General features: G+C 35.4%; 1 protein-coding gene across 1 annotated transcript; it reads left to right on the top strand.

Moving 5' to 3' along the window:
* The first annotated feature begins 1,191 nt into the window (after positions 1 to 1,191).
* LOC129928150 (uncharacterized) lies at positions 1,192 to 21,810 on the top strand. The gene is made up of 7 exons (XM_056041068.1): positions 1,192 to 1,335; positions 15,310 to 15,501; positions 16,168 to 16,233; positions 16,855 to 17,136; positions 17,715 to 17,824; positions 19,009 to 19,105; positions 21,374 to 21,810. The coding sequence occupies exons 4-7, from the start codon at positions 17,112 to 17,114 to the stop codon at positions 21,808 to 21,810; spliced, it is 669 nt and encodes a 222-aa protein (XP_055897043.1). The 5' UTR covers positions 1,192 to 1,335; positions 15,310 to 15,501; positions 16,168 to 16,233; positions 16,855 to 17,111.
* The last annotated feature ends 1,563 nt before the right edge of the window (positions 21,811 to 23,373 follow it).

Here is a 23,373-nt window from a genome sequence, read left to right as displayed (position 1 = left end):
TAAGATAATAATAATTAATATACAAACAATACTTCAATTCATTTCTTTTATTTCCACAAATAAATGAATGCATATTATGATTTGAATAAATATATCTATATATTAAATTATATAAATATTTCTCATTGGATAGCTTGGATATAATACAGGTACAAAAAAAAAATACACTGTCTCACATTTACACATATTTATATATAATTTAACTACTATAATTATGAATGTACACAAATTATTTTTTTTAACACACATTATTTCAAATATTCTAGGTAAACCAGCCTATTCTTCTTTTTTCTTCTTCATCGTTCTCATTGTTATGTTGGAGTGTTCATATGACTAGACCAATACATGAGATGAACTGCGCAGTGGTTTCCAAATCAGGGAGCTCTCCATATAGTTTTCTTTCTATTGGGGTGATTTGGGGCCAATGTCTTATACGGGCCTCTTGGTAGAGAGAGCAGTTTTGGAGGACGTGGTCGGCATTTTCTGGTGATACTCCACATGGGCAGATTTCACTGGTTCCAATTTTGAGCATCCGGAACATGTGTTGTCGCATTCTGTTGTGTCCGGTCCTGAGTCGAAAGATTAGACGTTGGTCTTGTCGGGATAGCTTATAGTATGCATCATCTTTCTTGTGATTTGGATGGGAGCTCGTCCATTTCTCATTTATTTTATCTACAATTAATTTCTTCATTTCTTCTGGATAGAGTGCAGAGTTTACTTGTGAGTTTGTTCTCCCACTCTTGGCGAGTGTGTCAGCCTTCTCATTTCCTGCTAGTTGTATGTGAGCTGGTATCCATTGAATAACAGTTTTTTTGCTGTTGTGGTTGAGCTTTGTGAGTGCTGTTCAACCAGCCTATGTATTAGCTGATATGTTTAAAATTCATCCCACAACTGCATCTAAGACAGGGGTGGGCAAATGTGGCCCAGCGGAATGTTTTATGCGGCCTGCTGACACCTACAGCAGACATGCCTATAGTCCCGCATTATGCGGAAATGGCCCGCAAAATCATCAAAAAAAGCTCACATGTTCCGCCGTTCCGCATTCACGATTTTTTGTTCCAAGTCTGAATTCCGACACTAAAAAAAAATTGCCATTTTATTATTATTTATTAATAGTGCGAATTGAAAATACTGAGTGCAAAATAAAATATATATATAGGTCTGTGTTTATTGTTTACATTTCATCTACTTCCGGACCCGGTGTGTCCTAAATTTACGAAGAAATGGTTGAAGACTAGATCTACATCTAGATCTAGTTCTAGACATAGATCTCTAGATCTACTGATCTAGTAGTCTAGGTCTAGATATTAGAATTAGATCTATTCTTAGAATCTAGTAAGTGCTAATTAGCCAAATATTCCATTCAAATCCCTTTCTTTTCACGACAATGGCTCTACTACAGTACTCTACTAGAATTTACTAGATCTAGTCTAGATCTATCTAATCTATCATCATCTAGACTCTAGACCTAGACAATCTAGGAATCTAGTCTTAGTCTAGACTAGGCTACTAGATAGGTCTAGGTCACTAGACTTCTAGATCTAGAATCTAGACTAGATTTAGATTAGAATGAATAGATTTCAATAGATCTAATCTAGTCTAGACTAGATTGTTTTTTAGATTTTAGATGATTTGATAGATTATCATACTTTCATAGATCATGCTAAATAAGGCTATTAGATCTACTTTTCTTATTACATAGTCTAAATTAGTTTCTAGATCTAGAAGTAGGGCTAGCACTAGATCTAGAAATAGACTTAGAAGGTGATAGATCTCTAGATTCTAGATTTCTATGTATCATTATGTAAATTTAGTTCTTAATAAGTCTATTATAGACTATAGATTTAGACATAAATATTTAGATCTCTAATATAATTATTATAATCTGTGTTCTTAGACATAGAGGACTTATTAGATATAGATCTAGACTAGTACTAGTAGACTCTTAAATTATTTTAGATCTAGAACTATATACAAGATCTAGTGTGACTAGAGTAGAGCCCTAGAATTAGAAAAGGATAGATAATCAAGTAGATCTAGAATAATCTAGACTAGATTTCACTAGATCTAGTCAATAGATTTAGACCTAGTAGTAACAAATAAAAATTATTTGTTTTTTTAGTTTTTGTTCTTTAGGAGGGTTTTTGGGCCAAAGTCTTGTTCGGGTCTCTTGATTTAGAATGCACCATTGAAGGACATGGTCAGCATTCTCTGGTGATGGGCAAGTTTCTCTAGTCCCGACATTTAACTTCCAGAACATATATTGTCTCATTCAGTGAACAAGCCTTTTCCTTTGTGGAGACTAAACAAGCATTACTACTGGTCGATTTTGACTGACTGTAATTTGACAGCAGTCACAAGGATAGAAACTAGTAAGCTAGTTCCACAGTTCCGGAACATCATGCACGAGTGTAAAAAGTAAAATACTGCACATTAAGTACAACTGTATATTTGTCAGGATATTTTAATGTAAAATGACAACAACAATTTGAAAAAAAAAATCGTAAAATTGGTTTAAATAATTGCTAACTCTTGTTGTAATTCCTTAACGTGAAGTGTGGGGAAAAAAAAGAAACGTGAATATAATACAGTGTAAATATGAATTAAAAGACATTCTACACAGTTAGCTTAGAGTGTCTCTATAAGTTGTATATAAATATGCGGCCCGCCATTCCCAATTTTTAAAATAATGCGGCCCTCGATACAAAAAGGTTGCCCACCCCTGATCTAAGATATTCATGTACTGTTTTGGATGTTATGTATGTCGACATATCCGATTTGATTTTCTGGCCCAATAAGGAGAGTCTCAGGCCCAAAAAATTTATTTGTACTTATGACAGGAAGATGACAGTAATAAATGACTGTTTTGAAATTTTCATTGAGAGACCTAGCAGCGTTAAAGCACAGGCACAAACCTATTCTTCCTATTAGCACAACACAGTAAAATCTGATTGGAACTCATTACTTTCAATAAATGAATTAAAAGTATTTATACTAAGCTTTATAGTTTCTTTGGATTTAATAGCCTTTAAATTTTTATTTTTAGAAGTGATGTTGTTCACAAGAGAATCAAATTTAACTTTTTGTTTTTTAATGAGGTGATATCAATCTCAGAAACCTTAGTTGGCAACACTTTTTTAAGCTCTGATGGATTTATCCAGTAAGATAACAAGCCTGTAACTGTCTTACTCTCTTTTAGCCTGGTGTTGGCTTCCAGCATAAATAAAGTGTCTGCCACATTTCTTCTTCTTCTTCATCGTTCTCATTGTTATGTTGGAGTGTTCATATGACTAGACCAGTACATGAGATGAACTGCGCAGTGGTTTCCAAATCAGGGAGCTCTCCATATAGTTTTCTTTCTATTGGGGTGATTTGGGGCCAATGTCTTATGCAGGCCTCTTGGTAGAGAGAGCAGTTTTGGAGGACGTGGTCGCCATTTTCTGGTGATACTCCACATGGGCAGATTTCACTGGTTCCAATTTTGAGCAGTTTTTTTGCTGTTGTTGTTGAGCTTTGTAAGTGCTGTTCTGAGGTTTTTAATATGAAGGGAATCAGAGTTTTGCAAGCTTTGGAGGGTTGTTTTCACGTCTGTTAGAAAGACAATCTGACTGTGAGGGGAACTTGGATGATTTGCTAACATGGTAGCAGCTAGTGCTAGTGCTTCCCTTTCTGCTCTGTGACTGTCAGAGAACTCTCCAGTTGCAATGGATTTTTCTAGTTTTCCTCCATCTGGCCATTCGATAAGTATTCTAGCTCCTCCATTTGTGGTGGCTTTATGGGATGAGCCATCCGTGTAAACTCTGATCCACTGATTGCTAGGGTAATTGGTATGTAGAAAACAGTTCACTATTTCCTTGAGCTCTGTTGGTCTGTAATCAGATTTTCTTTTTATGTTTTCAATATGGTCCCTTGTAGTAGGAAGAGGGCTTTCGTCCCAGGGTAGAGATTCATTATAGTGTATTGAGGATTCCAGAGTAATTTTTTCAAGTTGGTGTTTCTTTTTTAGGTTTAGAGATTCCTGTATGAAATTGGTCCTTTTGAGACGTTTTTTTGTGCCAGTTTTGTGGATTTTTGTTCTGAGTGGGTGCCTCTCCAAGGTTTCCAATTTAGTGAATTGGGAAAGGATTTTTATTTCTCTTCTTTCATCCAGAGAGATCAGGGCAGCGGTTTCCTCCATAGCTCTTATGGGTGTTGTTTTTATTGCTCCTGTCATTATCCTTTGACCAATATTTTGAACCTTGTCTATTTTTCTTAGGTTGGTTTGGGCTGCTGAGCCCCATGCTTTGGCACCATATTCTAGTACAGGTCTTACATAACTGGTATAGGTCTTTTTCAGGATGTTGTGATTAGCTCCCCAATCTGTGCCAGCTAATTTTTTCAAGAGGGATAGTCTCTGGATGCCTTTTCTCTGTGTTTTATCTATTTGGTTTTTCCAGGTTAGTCTCGGGTCATAGGTGACTCCAAGATAAGTAGGGCTGTCATTTTTATCTAAAGCTTCCAAATCTAATGTTAATTTTATTGTTTGTTGTTTTGTTGACAGTGAGAATATGGTATATGTGGTCTTTTTTGTGTTGATGGACATGCCCCAGTCTTTGGACCAATTATTGAGTTTATCAAGAGCATCTTGTAATCGAAATTTCGATGTTCCTACATATTCTTCTGTGCTAATTATGGCAAGGTCATCTGCATACATGCTGCTTTTAACTTTTCTAGGTAGGGTTTGATTTAGATCGTTTATGAATATTAGGAAAAGTGTTGGGGATAGGACTCCTCCTTGGGGGACGCCATTTTTTATACCCACTGTGTGGCTTCTTTGTCCTTGCATGCAAACTAAGGCTTTTCTATTATTTAGGTATTCCTTTATCCAGTTGTACATTCTTTGGGATATGTGATGCTGGATTAGCTTGAGCAAGAGACCTTGTTCTCAGACTTTGTCAAATGCTTTTTCTAAGTCAACCCACACATTTGTTGTTGGTTTCTATTCTCGAAAGCCATCTTCTATTTCTTGTGTGATGAAGGCAATTTGATCTTCTGTTGATCTGCCTTTTCTAAAGCCAGCCTGGGCTTCAGTGAGTAGGTTATTTGACTCAAGGATCCATGTCTGCCACATGAGTGCAGGACTCACCAAGTCCAACTATACAAGAACAGTGGGCTGATAGAATAATACCATCTTCTTCTTATATAATACAGACGTTACTTCAAAAAAGATGATTACGTCCTACGCGTCATGCATATTAACCAATGACTTAAATTCTGCCAAGTCCCTGGTTTTCCTGGCTAGCTCAGGTAACCCATTCCATGCTCTAATAGTACTAGGGAAGAAGGAGTATTTGTACAAATTTGTCCTAGCATATGGGACGAGGAATGTGCCTTTATCTTTGTGTCTTTCAGAGTATTTTATTAAATTTTGTTTTTGTATTTGAAGATTATGGTTCAGTGTTTTATGTATGATTGCTACTTTACTTTTGAGCCTTCTGTCCTGAAGGCTTTCTAAATTTAGTGATTTTACTAAAGGTGTTACTCTAGTGAATATTCGTTTGTTATGAATCTCACTGCTCTATTTTGTGTCTGTTCCAGTTTCTTAATGTTTTCTTGAGTTGAGGGGTCCCAAACGGAGGATGCATATTCTATTATTGGCCTAACCAAGGTTAAATAACATTTTAGTTTTATGTTCTTATTTGATTTATAGAAATTTCTTTTAATAAATCCTAATGCTTTGTTTGATTTTTTTGTAGTTTCATCAATATGTGGATTCCATGATAGTTTTTCATTTATTATAACACCTAGGTATTTTGCGTATTTAGCCTGTGTTACTGGTTTGCCATGAATAAGATAAGGGGAATTAATTTGTTTTAGTTTTTTTGTTACTCTTAACAACTGACATTTTTCTGGGTGGAAAGACATGCTCCAATTTGATTCCCATTTCTGTAATTCATCTAATTCTCTTTGTAAAATATCTGTGTCTTGTGTTGTTTTTATTGTTCTATATATTATGCAATCGTCTGCAAATAATCTGACTTTTGTTCCTGAAGTAATGCAATTTGGTAAATCATTTATGTAAATTAAAAATAGTAGTGGACCCAAGACTGTTCCTTGAGGTACACCTGAGTTTACTGTTATCGGTGTTGATTTAGAGCCATTTATTATTACAGTTTGTTCTCTCCCTATCAGAAAATCTTTAATCCACTGATGCAGTGGACCATTAATGCCGAAATATTTTAATTTTTTAAGCAAACTATGGTGGTGAACTTTGTCAAAAGCCTTAGAAAAATCTAGTAAGATAGCATCTATTTGTTCACTATTATCTTGACTTATTACTATCCAGGGCTGCAGTACATGCTAACCACTGAGAGTGAAGACCTATTAAAAAGAAAAAAAAATATTTAAAATACCTGTACATATCAAGACATTGGTCTCATATACATGTAAATACCTTTGAATATCAAGATATTAACTATAATATAACAATATTTATTACTTACCTTTGCTAGTGGTTTAAAAGCCATAACATCTTGAACCCAACCATCTAGGAACTGGTTGTAAGCTGCTAAACTCTTGTAAGCCTGTAGACATTTTCAAAAGTAAAAATAGCAATAACATTTTAATAATAGATGTAGAACTCTTGTAATATAAAGAATTGGTTGGACTTCGAAGCATCCTAAAAATATAGAAATTCAAAACCCTAGTTTACACCAAAAATTCAATTGAGACTAGTGAAGTGCTTCAGCCGCAACAGCCAAAAGGTTTGGGCTAAGGTGTAATTAGCTTCAAATCTTAAAGAGCATTTGAAAGTTGTAAAAGAAACACAGATCTAGGACCATTAGATTTATCAACAAGTTACTAGTCTTGATGAGCCTAGTCCTAAAAAAAACTTTAAAAAGTCTTCAGCCCTAGACTTAGATCTAAACTGGATAGTAAAGTTTTCTTTGGTTTAGATGCTAGATCTGATCTATATAATACTAGTATCTAATAATAAGTAACTATTATCTGTAACTATAGTCCAAATATATCTTGTGCAGAGATGTGTTTAATGAGCGCCTAAAGGCAGCACTGAAAACCTCCCAGATACCCCATCCCCTCCGGTCCACCAATGAGATTGGACCATAGCGCTCTGAGCATGCTATAACTATAAGCATGAAAGTAGTGCTACATAAAAGCTAAATTTATTTATCTTATCAAGTGACCTAGAAGTGAAGACTAGATCTAGCTATATCTATTAGATAAAAATTAAGTTTCATATGCTTAAAATATGCAGCAACAGAGAGATGTAGATTTTAGATGTTATCTAGATTTTCTAGATCTATTCTATAGAGTCTAGATGAGATCTAGAATGATCTACTAAGCCTAAGCATTATGTAGGCTAGACTCTAGATCTAGTCACACTCTAATCTGAGACATCATCCAGATTTTGTATATAATATATCTATGATCTATGTAGCCATAGATCTACATCTAGAATACTAGACCTTGAAGGCTTGAGTAGAGAGTAGATCTCTATCACAATCTATGTAGGCCTACATTATATGTTACAACAATGTTGATCTAGCTCTAGACCAGTGTTTCTCAAACTTTTTTGTCTGCCGGCACAGTAAACAAACTACAAAAATTTCGCGGCACACCACAAAGAGCAACAGATGTTTTATAATAAAAAGGAAAAAAGATTTTGTCTGTTTTTCAGTATTATGTTTAATGTGAATGTTGTGCCTGTTTTTGAGAGCAAATGCGATCTAATCGAGGCTCCAAAGTCGACAAACAAACTCGCATTTCATCGTCTATTGTAAGAAGTCTCTCTCTTTTCTTAGATTTGATTTCAGTCAGTGATGAAAATCCAAACTCACAAAACCATAAAGATGTAAATGGAAGAATTATTTTTATTGCTTTTAAATTGATTACAGGATATAACTTGTTGATTGAAATCCAAAACACATCCAGGCTTTCTCTGAAAACTTGACTTAAGAATTGCATCGTTTTTTAAATCATTGAGCTGCTCTTCTTCTTTAGTTGTAAAATTTGTAGCTTCATTGTTTCCAAATGGAGAGCTGACCCATTTATATTCATTACTTCAAACTGTTGAGAAGTAATGCTGCAATACTGACTGCAGGTGTTTCAAAGTGTCCAGAATTTCGGGGGTGATTTCTTTATTTGAAGCACATTCATTGTAAGTACGAAAGCAGTCCTTTCGTGATTTTACTTTGCCACAAAGACAATCAATTTTAACCAAATGATTTTAGTTTTGAGGATGCAATGATGATGGTTTCTGAAGGTCCTTGAAGACTTCAATTCAATGAATTTAATTTGTCAAATAAATCAGAGAGAAATGTCACCTTAACCCACCAAATCTCGTCATGAATAGAAAATCCAAAGTCTTTTTTTTTTTTTTTTTCAGCCTCCAAGAATGAAATCAGCTCAGCCTTGAGTTGGACGACATGCTTTAACACTTTTCCCCTGGAGAGCCAACAAACGTTGGTGTGATACAGGAGACATTAGTAGTCTGAATCCATTGCTTCACAAAACTCTGAGGAAAGTCAGAATGCAAGCGGTCGAGATTTGAGGAAGTTTACAACTTGAATCACTTGATCCAGAACAGACATCAAATATTTGAAGGCAAGAGCTTCTCTGTGGATCATGCAGTGAACAACTAATACATTTGGATTTTCTTGACGCACAAGAGTGAAGAATCCCTTTCTATTTCCCTGCATGGTAGGACAGCCATCGGTGCAAATGCTGACACAGTTTGTCTTCACTGTACTTTGAATAGCAAAATGTTTTCGTTCACCACTTAAAAATCTTCGCCTTTGGTCGTAGTTGGTAAGTCTTTTCAAAATAAGAATTTGTTGACACATTTTTCATCCTTTATGAACTGAATAAAAGCTAACAACTGGGCTTTGCACTAATGTCAGTGGATTCATCCACTTGAAGGGACCTGATGTTTTCGAAGTATTCCTTCGGTTGCGCTTTTACAGCTGGATGTTTTGTTTCTAAGTGTCTCTTCAATTTGCTTGGAACAAGCGCCTCATTCAACAGAGCTGAATTGCAGATCAGACAGAATGACAATGGAGAATCTTCAGGTCTGAAACCATATCCGATGTAATCTTCTTTGTACCTTTGTTTGGTTCCATGCTTTTCATTGAACGCTTTCGCAGTTTCATTCTTACCAACGTATTTCTCCATGGATAACAATGACTAAGGCTTAGTAATAATTTGTTATTATTAGCATACACCTACAAAATTTACATGAAACACATCGCTTATTATAATCGTTACCAATTCAAGAACTGCTGAGCGTCTGCTAAGGCGGCCTACATTTGAGTCATTATAATAATATATGTATAGTGGACAACTCCATAACCTGAAGAGCTAACACCCCTTTCTGTCATAATGTAGCGGTCCACTACTATTACTGGTCGTTGCAAGTTGGGATGTCGTCGCAAGGTAAAATAAAAAATTAATAGTACGCAAACCTGCGTAACGCTGCACGTGTGGCATTCTGAAAACTCCTCGGCACACCTGCAAATCTTCGGCGGCACACAGTTTGAGAAACACTGCCCTCGACAATAATAAATATTGACTATTCAATCTGATTCTACATTTATGTCAAACAATATTATGAATATAGTAGTCTAGATATGCTAACTTAAATAGTTAGAATATAGATCTAGAATCTAGTCTAGATTAGTTATTAGTAGATCTAGATCTAATCTAGGTCTAACAATAAAATTGATTCGGAATACCTTGAACTCATCCTTTGTGATTGTGTAAGCACTTTCAGTAGAACAAGATTATAAGTGAAGAGATCTGGATAAGCACGCTGGACTGTCGTTCGGACTTATCGATGGTCAGGGGTTCAAACCCTGCCCGCTCCCAACCCCCGCCGTCCTGCGGGAGGTTTGGACTAGGAAGTAATTATCTTCAACTCTGAAGGAACATCCGAAATAAGTAAAACATTTTACAAAACATGTATTTTTTTATTTTTTTTTATCATGAGGCCCATACAAAATACTGGCCCCCCAACAGTCCTTTAGAATAAAGATTGTATGGAAAGCTGCCTGATCTGAAAAGAATGGAGTTCATCTTCGATAAATATATATATATCTGAACCCTACAATTTATAATGAGAACACAGAGAAAAAAAAAACGCAAACAGTATGTAATATTTAAGTTAAACTTTTGTCACACGTCTCATATTTTTTTATATTGACTTTAATATTCACATTTATTCAAGTAAAATAGCTGTATATTTTATACATTTATCCTTAAAATGTGGTGCACTATTGGCCACTAGTTCAAATGTTTGATGTGTTTAAGGCTATATAAGGTTATAACTATTCCTTTGGCTCACATTGAATTAAAATCATACATTGTAATAATTTGTGTGTCTACATCCTCTTATTGTTTATTTGTGTTTTCAGGTGGTAATTTTATTGTTTACCATGGAGTTGTCTACTTTTCAAATTTTACTGACCAAGTTTGTACAGTGACTGATCCATCTGCAGTTTCCGAACCAGTAACTGATATCTCAAAAAAATATTGCTATACTGATGGTGTCTGTCACCTCAGGTAATCTTTCTCTTTTTCTTTTAAATATGTAAAGAAAATTATATGTATGTATTTTTTTATTTAGAAATGGATACTTTTTGTCTAAGGTGGATACTGTTTGTCTAGGGTGGATACTGTTTGTCTAAGGTTGATGTGTTTGACCATGGTGGATAAAACAGAGCATGATCTTTGCAGAAGATGTAGAACATTTTTCCACCATAGAATCCATACATTGAAATGAAAATGTTCAGATTTTATCCATGATCACCTGTCTGAAGATTAGGAACTAGATATAGGTCTTGAAGTATTACACTTAATGATCTATTTAAACAAATAAAAAGAACTCTACTGTTTAACCACAAATATTAATACAATTCGGAAAGACCTTCACATAATCCTTGTTAATTTTTTATTACCTTTTCAATATGTTTAATTTGTTGATTTTTTCTTGAAAAATGTGTAGTTTTGGATACTGGATAGACAACACTTATACCCACACTCTCATTATAAAGTAATTAGTTTCTACTTTTGGACATTATGACAAATAATATAATCCATTGGCTTTGTGGAGGTATCAAAATGCTCTATAAAAAGGAACTTGATTCAAGAAACACAAGGAAGGGAAAAGAGAAATCTATTATACATAAGTAAGAAGTAATGGGATGGAGTATGCACAGTGGATATTAATTTAAAAAAAAGTATTACAAAAAGTAAAGTTTACCTTTCAGACCTTGCGATCTATGGAGCAAATGATGTCAAGGGAATGTTTCTATGGCCAGTGGTTAATGAGCAGGTCCTCATGTGTCCAGCACAATAACTAACCACCTTAATTTTCCCCACCTAAAGTCAGTTACCCATTAGAGTTGGGGGACTGAGGGGCACCCTAAAAATTCAAAATCCCAATCTTCATTGAGGTTCAAACCCTGGACCCCATTGTTTTCCTATGAGGTACACAAATCATTTAGCCGACAAAAAATCAAAATATTGATATAGAAGCGAAATGAAAAATGACTGAGCTTTTGGCCCATGACTTGAAATGCTAATATCTATGTATACTTCTTTATGTTGGCAGATGATCAACATGATTTGTTCATTGAAAGACACTTGAAGGTGTAAGTTGTAAAAGGTTTTGAAAGACTTGCCAAAGCATGGCATTCTTGACAGGGATAAACATTGGGAGCAGCTCTAGCTGACTCAGCTCAGAGGATGACATCACAGTTAATTGACATCTTTCTGTTAACAATGCATGGATTATCTTATCTTCTTCATTCTAGGGGAATTATGCATTGAGTGAAGACATCTTGCTGTAGAAGAGAAGAACAATTCAGATAGTTCACATGATTTACAATATGGCTTTGATTGTCTTATGTTAATGGCTGGTAAAGAACTGAAACATATAGGCTGGAGATCACTTGATAGAAATCAAGGTAGGACTGCACTTTTGCACAGAGTAAAGTTGAAGCATGTAGTTACCAAGTGTAAAATAATATTCAAATTGCTATTAGCTAAACTAGTGAAACCTGTAATTAACATTCTTTTCTTATTTGAAGTCTACTGTTAAATTTCAATTATAACATTAACCCTATCAAGTAATTTACAGGTCATGTTTCTGTCTATCAAGCTATTTACTTCTCATATTTCTATGTATTCTTCCATAAATTTCTATGAATGAATTCACCCTTGAGTGGTATATTTTTGTCTGTATTTGCAAATACATATTTGTGTTGCTTTTTGTATTTCTGACTTGCAACTTCTGAATTGAATCTCCTTTCTTTACACAGAAATCTCTGATCTACATTGTATGAGAAAATCATGAAGTGGTTGTTGTCATTGATCCAGAAACTAAGTTGCAATCTGTCTTGATAAATATATCATACAGATTTGATGGTGGCCTATTCAACCCGAGGCGGCTTAAAGCAAAAACAAAAACAAATGCAGCAGTAATCAGAGACTTGCTATTTGCTGACCACTGTGCCCTAAATGCCTGCTCTGAAAACAATCTGCAGATCATCGTCAGTGACTTCTCAAGAGCATGCTCAGACTTTGGCCTTACCATCAATACGAACAAGACTGAAGTCTTATATCTACCTGCTCCTGGGAAAGCCTACTCGGATCCAAGCATTACTATAAATGGACAGGATATAAATGCAGTGGACAAATTCACATATTTTGGCAGCACGCTCTCCAGAAATGGAAAAATCGATAGTGAAATCGACCTGCGTATCGCCAAGGCCAGTGCATCCTACGGCAGACTGTCTACAAATGTCTGGAACAGACGTGGTATCACCACAAACACCAAGCTAGGGGTCTATAGAGCCGTCATCCTCCCTACATTGCTATATGGCTCAGAAACATGGACAGTGTACAGTAAACATGCAAAGAAACTAAACCACTTCCACATGACATGTCTGAGAAAAATACTAAATGTCAAATGGCAAGACAAAATACCAGATACAGAAGTCCTTCGAAGAGCGTGTCTGCAAAGCATCCACACAATCCTGATGCAGTCCCAGCTGCGATGGGCAGGTTACATCTACAGAATGGAAGACCACCGCATCCCTAAACGACTCCTGTATGGCCAACTAAGCGAAGGAAAGCGCTCGCAAGGTGGTCAAAGAAAGCGCTTCAGGGACACCCTCAAAGCTTCTCTGAAGGCGTTCAGCATAGACCCAGGCACCTGGGAGACAGAGACACATGACAGAGCATCATGGCGTCGCGCTGTGAAAACTGGCGCACAGGTTGCTGGGGAAAAAAGAACAACGCTGGCAGAAGAAAAACGCCAGAAAAGAAAAGCAAGGCCCACGACACTAGCTTCAGCTGGAATAACCTGCCCAGTGTGCGGCCGAACATTCCGGGCTCACATAGGTCTCACCAGCCACATGAGGAGGCATAAAAACCCAGTGCAAAGCCCTCAGCCCCCTGGATGACAAAGTGGTCATCATCGAACCACAATGGACGAACTATAAGTTGCAATCTGTCTTGGTAAGCAGTATTGAAGTTAGGGTGATAGCTTTCTTGGTCACAATAATTTAATTTGAAAATTATAGTAATTTTTTTTGCTTTAGTAGACAGATTTATAATCATTAAACATTGTTTTAAATGTCTAAAAGATTAATTAAAACTTGTAAAACTGTTGTGAAATTATTTTCACTGTTATCAGTATTTTTTATTCCTAGATTTATCACTGCTTTTAGTTTCCTATATAATCGTTGTGTTACTATTCAAATGTTGTGTAAACATAATTCTTATTACTATTATGCTTTACAAAAAAAGTGAATTATGTTCTTAAAGGCTCACTAAATAGTTTTATTCAACACTTCATACAGTTGGAGAATTTAGGGGAACACTTAGCTTATTTTTTTAGGATGGATTATTTCCTTTTATTTAAATTAAACTATAAAACTAATAAACCATATTCATATTTAATACTTATTTTTAAATATATATCTAGACCTTCATAAAATGCATACAAAAACATGTGAAAAAATTAGGTTGATTAACTTTGATGAAATTGTATACTTGATGATCATATTTTTGTCAATATCAGGAATGATATTTGTCAAATGAATTGTAAAATGTGTTGTGGACTCAAGCCTGTTTTTAGACTTTGACTTTGTTACAACATAATCAGAAAATCCTGCTGCACTTAAATAGACTGTAGGAAACTGAAGTAATGATAGCTTGTATAAATTGTTTGAAATGTTATGGATTCAGACAAACTTGAACAGAGATCATTTAATGGATGATCTGTCAGAAACTAGATCAGTTCAAAGTCCATTGTGATGTTGTAAGGAAAGAATTTCCCTTATGGAGAAGGACTAATAAAATCAAATTGTTTTTTTTTTTCTGCTTTGCTTAATAATTAATTCATGTACTAGTTAATTATTCCAGTAGTTTGTGAAACACCTAGTCAGGCTTTCTGTGGGCAAACAGTTTGGGAAACATTGACATACTATATGAAGCAGATAGTGACTCAAATTATCATATTGACAGCATTTTAACTTTATTTCTGTACAGTTGTAATAGAGTTTTAGAAAAGAACTTTGATACATGGCTCTAGCTTTAGCCATGCATTAATGAATTTAAGTAGTTTTTTTATTTTAGTTGTAGGCAGGGAGTTGATTGGTTGATGTCTCAATATACATGATCATGTATTATGGTCCGGCACTTACGCTGGGTAGGGCATGTATCCCGTATGGAAGATGAACGTATGCCAAAGGCAGTCTTTTTTGGTGAGCTAAAAGGTGGTTGACGTAACAGAGGCGCCCCACGGAAACATTTCAAAGACCAACTTAGGCATCAGCTTTCCTTGGCTGACATAGAAGAGAGCACCTGGTTGCATGTGGCATCTGAAGGATACAGCTGGAGGTCACTCACGAAGGCCGCGGGATACACATTTGAGACCAAAAAAAAATCCGCTGCCGAGGACAAATGCAGACGGCGAAAAGAAAATCTGAATTAACCACCTGCAAACAATGGTTATGCTTGCCCTGGATGTGGCAAAATATGTAGGTCACTGCTGGGGCTGCGCAGCCATGGGAAATACTGCACTCCTCACTAATCTTTGGACTCCAAGACAAGCCTTATACATGATCATTGTTAAGCTCACTATCAGTTCATTATTTAGAATTTTCTTTAAAAAAAAGCATAAAAAAAAGTTCCCCTTTCAGACCTTATTGTCTATAATAATATAATATTAATAATACATGCTTTGTCCAATACAAGAAAAAATAAATATTAATTGTTTTTTATATTTTTTTTATTTACTGTCAGATGTTTAGTCACTTTGGGAGCAGTGATCTTGAGATTTCGATGCTAGATACTCTCAGATTTGAAAGCCGGTATCTTGGATATTTTCTTAGCTCCTCTAGATCAAGATGGCAAAGAACTTTATAAGGATAGGTCTCCCATCCATCACACAACATTCAAGCACCAATGGGTTTCTTTCAAGGAGTTGAAGATAAGGTTTGAATCAGATTTATCTTTTTACTACCTCTGGCATTTTTTTTATTCGTCTCATGCTAAAAAGTGATAATTTTTTTTTGCAAATTAGAGGACAGAAGGTAATATCAACACTGGCACTGGTGTAGATGAGAGGAGCTGGCAACTGATGCTTTCTGATAGAGACAATTAAGCTCTCAAGAAGGCAGTGGAACACACATTTAAGGCCAAAATAAAACCTGTTTTGAAAGACAGGTGCAAAATTCAAAAGGAAACAATTGGATCCTTGAAGGACAACAGCTTTGTCTGCATCAGATGATGAAAAATATGCATGGAGAAAGAGGCTTTGCATAATATTGATGTGTAAAAACAAATGTCACAGATGACAATCTCAGCTCTGCATGGCCTATACAAATGTCTTCCACACATTAGGCTGATTGTTGACAAAGGGCAAAAGATTAGCAGCAAAATCTCAAGTGTGATAATTGAAAAATAGAGTTAGACTTGACTCAAAACATTTTGAAAGGACTTGTAATGACAATATCAATGCAATTTCAGATTAAAACAGAAGGAAAGGCTGGATGAAGACTTGGAGAAAAGTTCATTTTCTAAATAACTTTTTTATGTAAATTTCATTGACTTTCTAGAATTTGAGTTCAATCTATTTAACTGTGTTTATTTTGTGCATAGGTAGTTCCCCTTAACGAAGCTGAGATGAGGCAGTTAAAGCAAAAGGACTGCAATGTTTGTTTCTAGGTAATGTTTTATAGACATAACATTTACCATCCTTTTTATTTATGAAAGTAAAAAAGTTTTTTTCTTTTCTGGAGAGGGGGGGGGGTTTGTGTAAACTGTGGTAAAAAAAAAAAAATAATAAAGTTGCCCTTTCCAATCTTGTAGTCTATAGGTCAGATGATGTAAAGGTTATCTGATTCTGTGTCCTACGGCTAACGAGGGTGTCATGTGGCCAACAAAATGACAAACCACTTTACTTTTTCCCTAACTAATGTCAGGTACCCAATAGAGCTGGGTCTTTACCAGGATTTGAGCCATGGACCCTGGTTCAGAAGCTAAGCGCCTTACTACTCAGCCACCGCACCTCCCTGTTTGTGGTAATCAGGGTTTGAGTTTTGAGTTTAGGCACATGGGCACAATTTAGGCCATGTCGTTCCCAGGCTATTTTATCTTGATAGGCTATAAATATAAGTGTCAAATATGTTTAAATGTGTATAAGATGCATCTCCAGATAAAGGTGCTACAACTGACCAAATTTTTACAAAATTCATATATAAAGATAAACTAAATCATGAATAGTGATGTGCCTTTAGAACTGTTTCATGGGAGAAAAACATCTAAAATCATTTTTTTTTTCTGCAGGACCAGACACAAGAGAATTCGACAACATATGTATCAGAAGATCAAAATCAGAAACTGAAATCTGCCCATTTGGAGTGTCACCAGAGAATGCTGACCATCTCCTCCAAAACTGCTCTCTTTACCAAGAGGCTGTACATGACACTGGCCCCAAAACACCTCAATAGAAAGAAAACTATATGGAGAGTTCCCTGATTTGGAAACCACTGCGAAAATAATCTCATATACTGGTCCAGTCATCTGAATGCTCCAATAAAAAAATGAGAAGGAAGAAGAAAGAAGATTGTATGTACCATTTTTGTTTGTTTGAGGATGGGGAGAAAAGTGTTCTTAGAATTCAAACACCAAAAGTATGTGTCTTTATGAATTCAATGTAATTGATACTAGGCTTTTTGGGCTGAAAATAAAATGCAGGAAATTTTATTGGAAGTGCAGAAAAAAAAAAGAGTTTTTAGCCAAAATAAACAATGTATAGCCTGAGAACAAATCAGGCGGAAGAACCAAGGGTAATGCTAGTATACTATAGAAGTAGAGTCTTTTTTTTATGCTTGCAACTTCATTGATGCATAAGTGTCACAAACTGCTTGTTAATGTGATATGAAACATAATTTGTTTTTTTTTGGTACACATATAATCACTCTAAAAAAATTATTTCTAAGATAGATAACTGTCTCTAGTAACCTGCTAGTGGACCATGATGAACCTTTTTCTATCTTGCTTTGTATGATATAAACTTTCCTAGTTTTGACTTTAAATTGTCATTCTAGTTGTGTCAGTTATGCTTATAGGCTGTTAGACAAAAATAGTGAAAACAAGAGTACATAACATTTTCTAAAGAAATTTTAAATATTTTGCATTTTTAGGGAAGCAACATGGCTATCAAAAAGCAGAGACGATACAAACCTCATTAGATGGAGAGTTTTATTTTGTTGGTAAAGTCCTTGGTTTTGAGCCAGCAGAGAAACATAGAAAGGTAATTTGTCAACATTTCAGATTTATCACTAAGAGAAAAGCAGAAAAGCTTTGATGGGCAGCATCTCTGTTGACCCAGTGATCCATCAAACTTGTGGAACAAGTGATGGTGAAGATGTTCATTACAGTGCTTATGTCTGGCAACACTGAATGACTTACATTTTTAGTTCATGCTTTTCAAAATGTGGTGATGAAAGCTGAATTGAAGCCTTCATCTCTGGCCAGTAGTTTATTATTGCTTTTGATTAGCACAACTTCCATGCTCCTATAGCAAGCACAGTGCATTCTGGTTCAATAACTTTTGTTGACATATTGGGGGGGGGGGGAAAGGATATTGGTGAGTCCTTCCTTTAGGCTCTCAGCAAGCACAACGTGGAATCAAATCAAAAATACCTTGTCTACAATGTGATTTCAATTGAAGCTCTCCTCACATACATACTCAAGCAGTTTATAGCTTAGCATTTATAAATTGTATAATGTGTTATGTTTATATGTGTGATTTTTTTTTATGATTTAAAGAAAGAAACTTAAGGATTTTAATTTTTATTCTTTTTGAAATATGTAAGGAATGTTAATGTATTGTTGGCAACATTGTTGGTGTAAAAATGTACTTTCACTTGGTAGCCAAGAATGCTTATAACTGATATATAATTAATAATAACAATTAATAATAATAATTAACAATAATTTAATACACAAAATGTCCAAAGACACACAATTGTATTAAAAATGTCTGATATTTATGTTGCCAACAATTGCTTTATTGTTTCAATGTTATAGACATTGGAACCTCAGCATTAGGGTCAAATGGTCAGTGCCCCACCAATATTTTTTTTAGATTTATCAATTGGCTATGAACTAAACTGCATTAATTGGAAGCATTTGCTTTCTAAAAAGTAAAATAAAGTCTATTGGCAGATGATGAAGGTCTGTTTCTGTGGCCCATGGTTAACAAGGTTGTCATGTTGCCAGCACAATGACCAACCGCCTTTCCTTTTCCCTAACTTATATTAGGTACCCATTAGAGCTGGGTGGACTCTGAGGTATGCTAAAGATCCCGAAATTAAAATACCTGTCTTCAGAAAATAAAATGTTTAGTTTTTCTTTATGTTACTACAACTTTTTATTTGTTATAACTTTTTTTTCATTGAATATTAACATTTCATAACACTTATCATTTTGCAGGGCCGTACACATATATGTAAAATACATGCTAGATCTATGAGTGTAGAGAAAGATATTCGTTATGAGCTGCTGGCTAGATTATGCCCAAACAGTACAGGTATGTATTCACATTATTATGTTTATATTTATGGGGTAATTAACAATGTTAAAAGAAGTGGGATGTGTAGAAGTTTTGGATAAAATCTCTTGGCTCCCTATCAATGGGGCTTGAGCTCAAATCTTACTTGAGCTTAGTTGTGTTTGCTGAGCCTCTAAATGCAGTACAGAAACCTTTTTACTCCAAGTTTCCACTAAAAGAGATTAGACCATGAGCATGTTATAAGCATGAAAGATGCGCTCTATAAAAAAATAATTAAAAAAATAAAGGAATACCTTGTAGTGAATGGAAAGAGCAAGGGTATTTATTTGGTAAAAAATTAAATGACTCCAGATTAATACATTAAAATCCTAAATAAGAACCCTTAAAATGCAAAGTAGTGAAACTTTATTGAAAGCTTATAATCAGCCACTACATAAAACATTCACTAACCCTAACCATATGACAATCAATGACTACAAAACATTTATGGCTGCCTTTTAGCCTTTTAAGCCAACAATCAGTTGCCTGATTGCAAGTTATTAGAGCTATTGAAACTATTTTACCAAGCTGGGTTCAAAGAAGTACTCAAATTTAATGTTGAGATATTACAGTGAGACTTTCCTAATCCTATTTGATGTTGAGATGAGACTTTGCTAGTCATATTTGGTGTTGAGACATTACATTGAGATTTTCCTAGTCATACTTTGATGTTTAGACTTGACTACTTTCTCTTTCTTCCATTCAAGTTTATACTTTCACTCTGCAATCTAATACTTGATACTATTTCTATTATTGACAAATTCATGTATGATAGCAATTACTTCATTTTAATGTACATTAGCTTTAAAAACTGTGTATTCATCATAATGTAGTTACCACAATGATCGTTATTGTTTACAAATTTAATTCTCTCACAAACTATGTTCTTTCCTGTCAACAAACACTCTTAATGTTAATGTCTTCTCATCTACTCTTGATAATGGTATACAGAAGTAAACCTAGATTTCCATTTGAATCAACTTACATTAAAAGAGAAATTCTTCTTCTTCTTCTTCGTTCTCATTGTTATGTTGGAGTGTTCATTTGACTAGTTCCAATTTTGAGCTTGCGTTATATGTGTTGTCGCATTCTGTTGTGTCCAGTCCTGAGTCAAAAGACGTTGGTCTTGTCGGGATAGCTTATAGTAAGCGTCATCTTTCTTATGATTTGGATGAGAGCTCGTCCATTTCTCATTTATTTTATTTACAATTAATTTCTTCATTTCTTCTGGATAGAGTGCAGAGTTTATTTGTGAGTTGGTTCTCCCACTCTTGGCGAGTGTGTCAGCCTTCTCATTTTCTTCTAGTTGTATATGAGCTGGTATCCATTGATAACAGTTTTTTTGCTGTTGTTGTTGAGCTTTGTAAGTGCTGTTCTGAGGTGTTTAATATAAGAGGAATCAGAGTTTTGCAACCTTTGGAGGGTTGTTTTCGCATCGGTTAGAAAGACAATCTGACTTTGTGGGGAACTTGGATGATTTGCTAGCATGGTAGCAGCTAGTGCTAGTGCTTCCCTTTCTGCTCGGTGACTGTCCGAGAGCTCTCCAGTTGCAATGGATTTTTCTAGTTTTCCTCCATCTGGCCATTTGATAAGTATTCCAGCTCCTCCATTTGTGGTGGCTTTATGGGATGAGCCATCCGTGTAAAATCTGATCCACTGATTGCTAGGGTAATTGGTATGTAGAAAACAGTTCACTATTTCCTTGAGCTCTGTTGGTCTGTTAACAGATTTTCTTTTTATGTTTTCAATATGGTCCCTTATAGTAGGAAGAGGGCTTTCGTCCCAGGGTGGAGATTCATTATAGTTTATTGAGGATTCCAGAGTAATTTTTTCAAGTTGGTGTTTCTTTTTTAGGCTTAGAGATTCCTGTATGAAATTGGTCCTTTTGAGATGGTTTTTGTGCCAGTTTTGTGCAGCGGTTTTCTCCATAGATCTTATGGGTGTTGTTTTCATTGCTCCTGTCATTATCCTTAGACCAATATTTTGAACCTTGTCTATTTTTCTTAGGTTGGTTTGGGCTGCTGAGCCCCCCCATGCCGTGGTTATAAGAGAAATAAATCTGAATAGTATTTATTTAGAATCTTGTCATACTGATTATTTTGATAGTGACTCCATATTGTCTGTGTTTTTATGCTTTTTTTCTAAGTTTTGAATTAATCATTTGTTTGTTAATGCATTGGTTAAAAAACAAAAGAGGTCTATTGTTGTTTTTTTTATTTTTACTTTTTTATTTGCTTTTATCAATAGGAGCGGAAATTTGTAGTGTTGGCACAGAAGCTGGAATGTTTGCTATCAGGGTTCATAGAAAGATGGCTACAGAGAAAGATTTTCTGGAAGCAGTAAATAAAGTCATCAAAGCCTACGCCAAATCTAGTGCAACTCCTTGCTACATGACTTACAATGAAATCAATTGTAGCTTGATAGAAATATCTACTAGAGAATCAGTACAGAACTTGTGTTTACTCACTGATCTGATTTTAACCTTAAGTGAATCATTGTTTGTATTCATGATGTTTTATTTCAACTTATTAAATCATGGTATCTTTCTTATTAAATATGTTGTCAGTGTGTTTTTTACTTTTGTCAGTAATTTGTTACATCTGGATGTTCCTTTGCAATTTAAGATTATTGCATCCCAAACCTCCTGCAGGATAGCTGGGAATGAGTATGGGCATTTCATCTAGTAGGGTAGCTAATAGAATCTGAACATGAATGAACTAGATCAGTGTGCTTGATACTCAGGGCATTAAAAAGTAATGCATGAACAGTACCCAGATGTGGCTTAATATCAATTGATAAAGACACTAGAAAGCATTATGAAAATAATTCTTCAAAAATCAAGTGTACAGAAATAATTTTTTGGGTAAATAGGTTGGCATGTCTTGAGCTTATTTAAAACATAAAAATATATTTTTAAAAATTTAGACAATTAGGTTCCAAACCAAATTGCTGTCATTCAAGTTTGTAAAATTAGGCTTCTAATTACTATTACTATTACAATGGCTGCATTGTATATATAAGTACTTGCTTAAATCAATAAGATTTGAGCATTTCTTGTGTAACTGTTAACAGTTAGTTGAAAAAGTAATAATGCTGAAAAACGTGCTGCAAATAGTAACAGAGGATCTAGACATTTAAATATTTATGCTAAATAAATTTTAACTTTGGGATGCTGTGGGTGAGAGGTTAAGTGCTTGTCTTCCAAACTGAGGGGATCTAAGGGTTCAAATGTTGCTGAAGAATGGGATCTTTGATTCTTACGATGCCTGAGCCCCTCCTGCCCGAAGCTTACTGGTTAAGGTGCCAGTTACTCGCCTTTGCCCCTTCTCCTGTTAGTGAGAACAGTTCCGCCGGACTCAATATCTGAGCCACACATGAAGGCCATGAGTTGGACTGGTTGTCAGAGGCTATTCGAGATGCATGCCATTTGGAAGAATTTTATAGGTAGTGGAGTGCTTTCATCCATTACCACTTCCTGCTATGACAACCTTGCTGGCTACCCACCTAGGAGAAGGAAAACTCTGAATTCAAACCTCTGTTGCTTTGCAGCTATACCCAATCATGGAAAAGGCTTCGGGAGTCAACCCTGAGGAAAAATCAGGAGCTGGCGACCCTAAGGCAGTTTGCAGCACCCAGTGCTACACTCTGGCAGAACCTGCGATGCCGCTAACCCCAAACTGTATCGGCACTGCCGTTCCTTTGGATACATCAGCTGCATGGAGAGGGGGGAACTGATGTGTGAGCAACATCGTTCCAACCACAGCTAATGCCCAGGCATTCATCTCACCGAGATGATCCATAGGAGGCCATAGAATGATGCCTGAGAGTCCAACCAAATCTATTGGGCACCAGACAGTAGTTGGGGAAAGTAACGCTAGTTGGTCATTGTGGTACTTTACCTTCTTACAGGGCCATTGTCTATAAATTAAAGTTGCATTGTATAATACGATTTTTACAATAGAGTTGGGTGGCTAATATGATTAAACACAATTAAACTTAAACTATAATTCACAAAAGTGGACTAAACAAGAAGATGGAACATATTAAAACTCTTTTATTGTCTCCCCTACCTAATATTATTTTCTCTAACATTGAACTGGTACTCTTATTTTTAACTTTCTAGGCCATTTATAGCATGGTAATAAATACAATTTACTGATGTTTCACAAAACCAATGTTTACGTAAACATCTAATTTATACATCTCATGACTTTGACACAAACATATAACAAATAGCAGTATTAACC

The sequence above is a fragment of the Biomphalaria glabrata genome, chromosome 9, assembly GCF_947242115.1.
Source record: "Biomphalaria glabrata chromosome 9, xgBioGlab47.1, whole genome shotgun sequence".
NCBI lineage: Eukaryota > Metazoa > Mollusca > Gastropoda > Planorbidae > Biomphalaria > Biomphalaria glabrata.
This window is presented reverse-complemented; position numbering and strand designations above follow the sequence as displayed.

Excerpts from the sequence above, each read along its gene's own strand:
- LOC129928150 (XM_056041068.1), top strand. The coding sequence starts at position 17,112 with ATGAGAAGGAAGAAGAAAGAAGATT. Across the intron at positions 17,137-17,714 it reads AAGGAAGAAGAAAGAAGATT|GGAAGCAACATGGCTATCAA; the intron begins GTATGTACCATT and ends TTGCATTTTTAG. Across the intron at positions 19,106-21,373 it reads ATTATGCCCAAACAGTACAG|GAGCGGAAATTTGTAGTGTT; the intron begins GTATGTATTCAC and ends TTTTATCAATAG.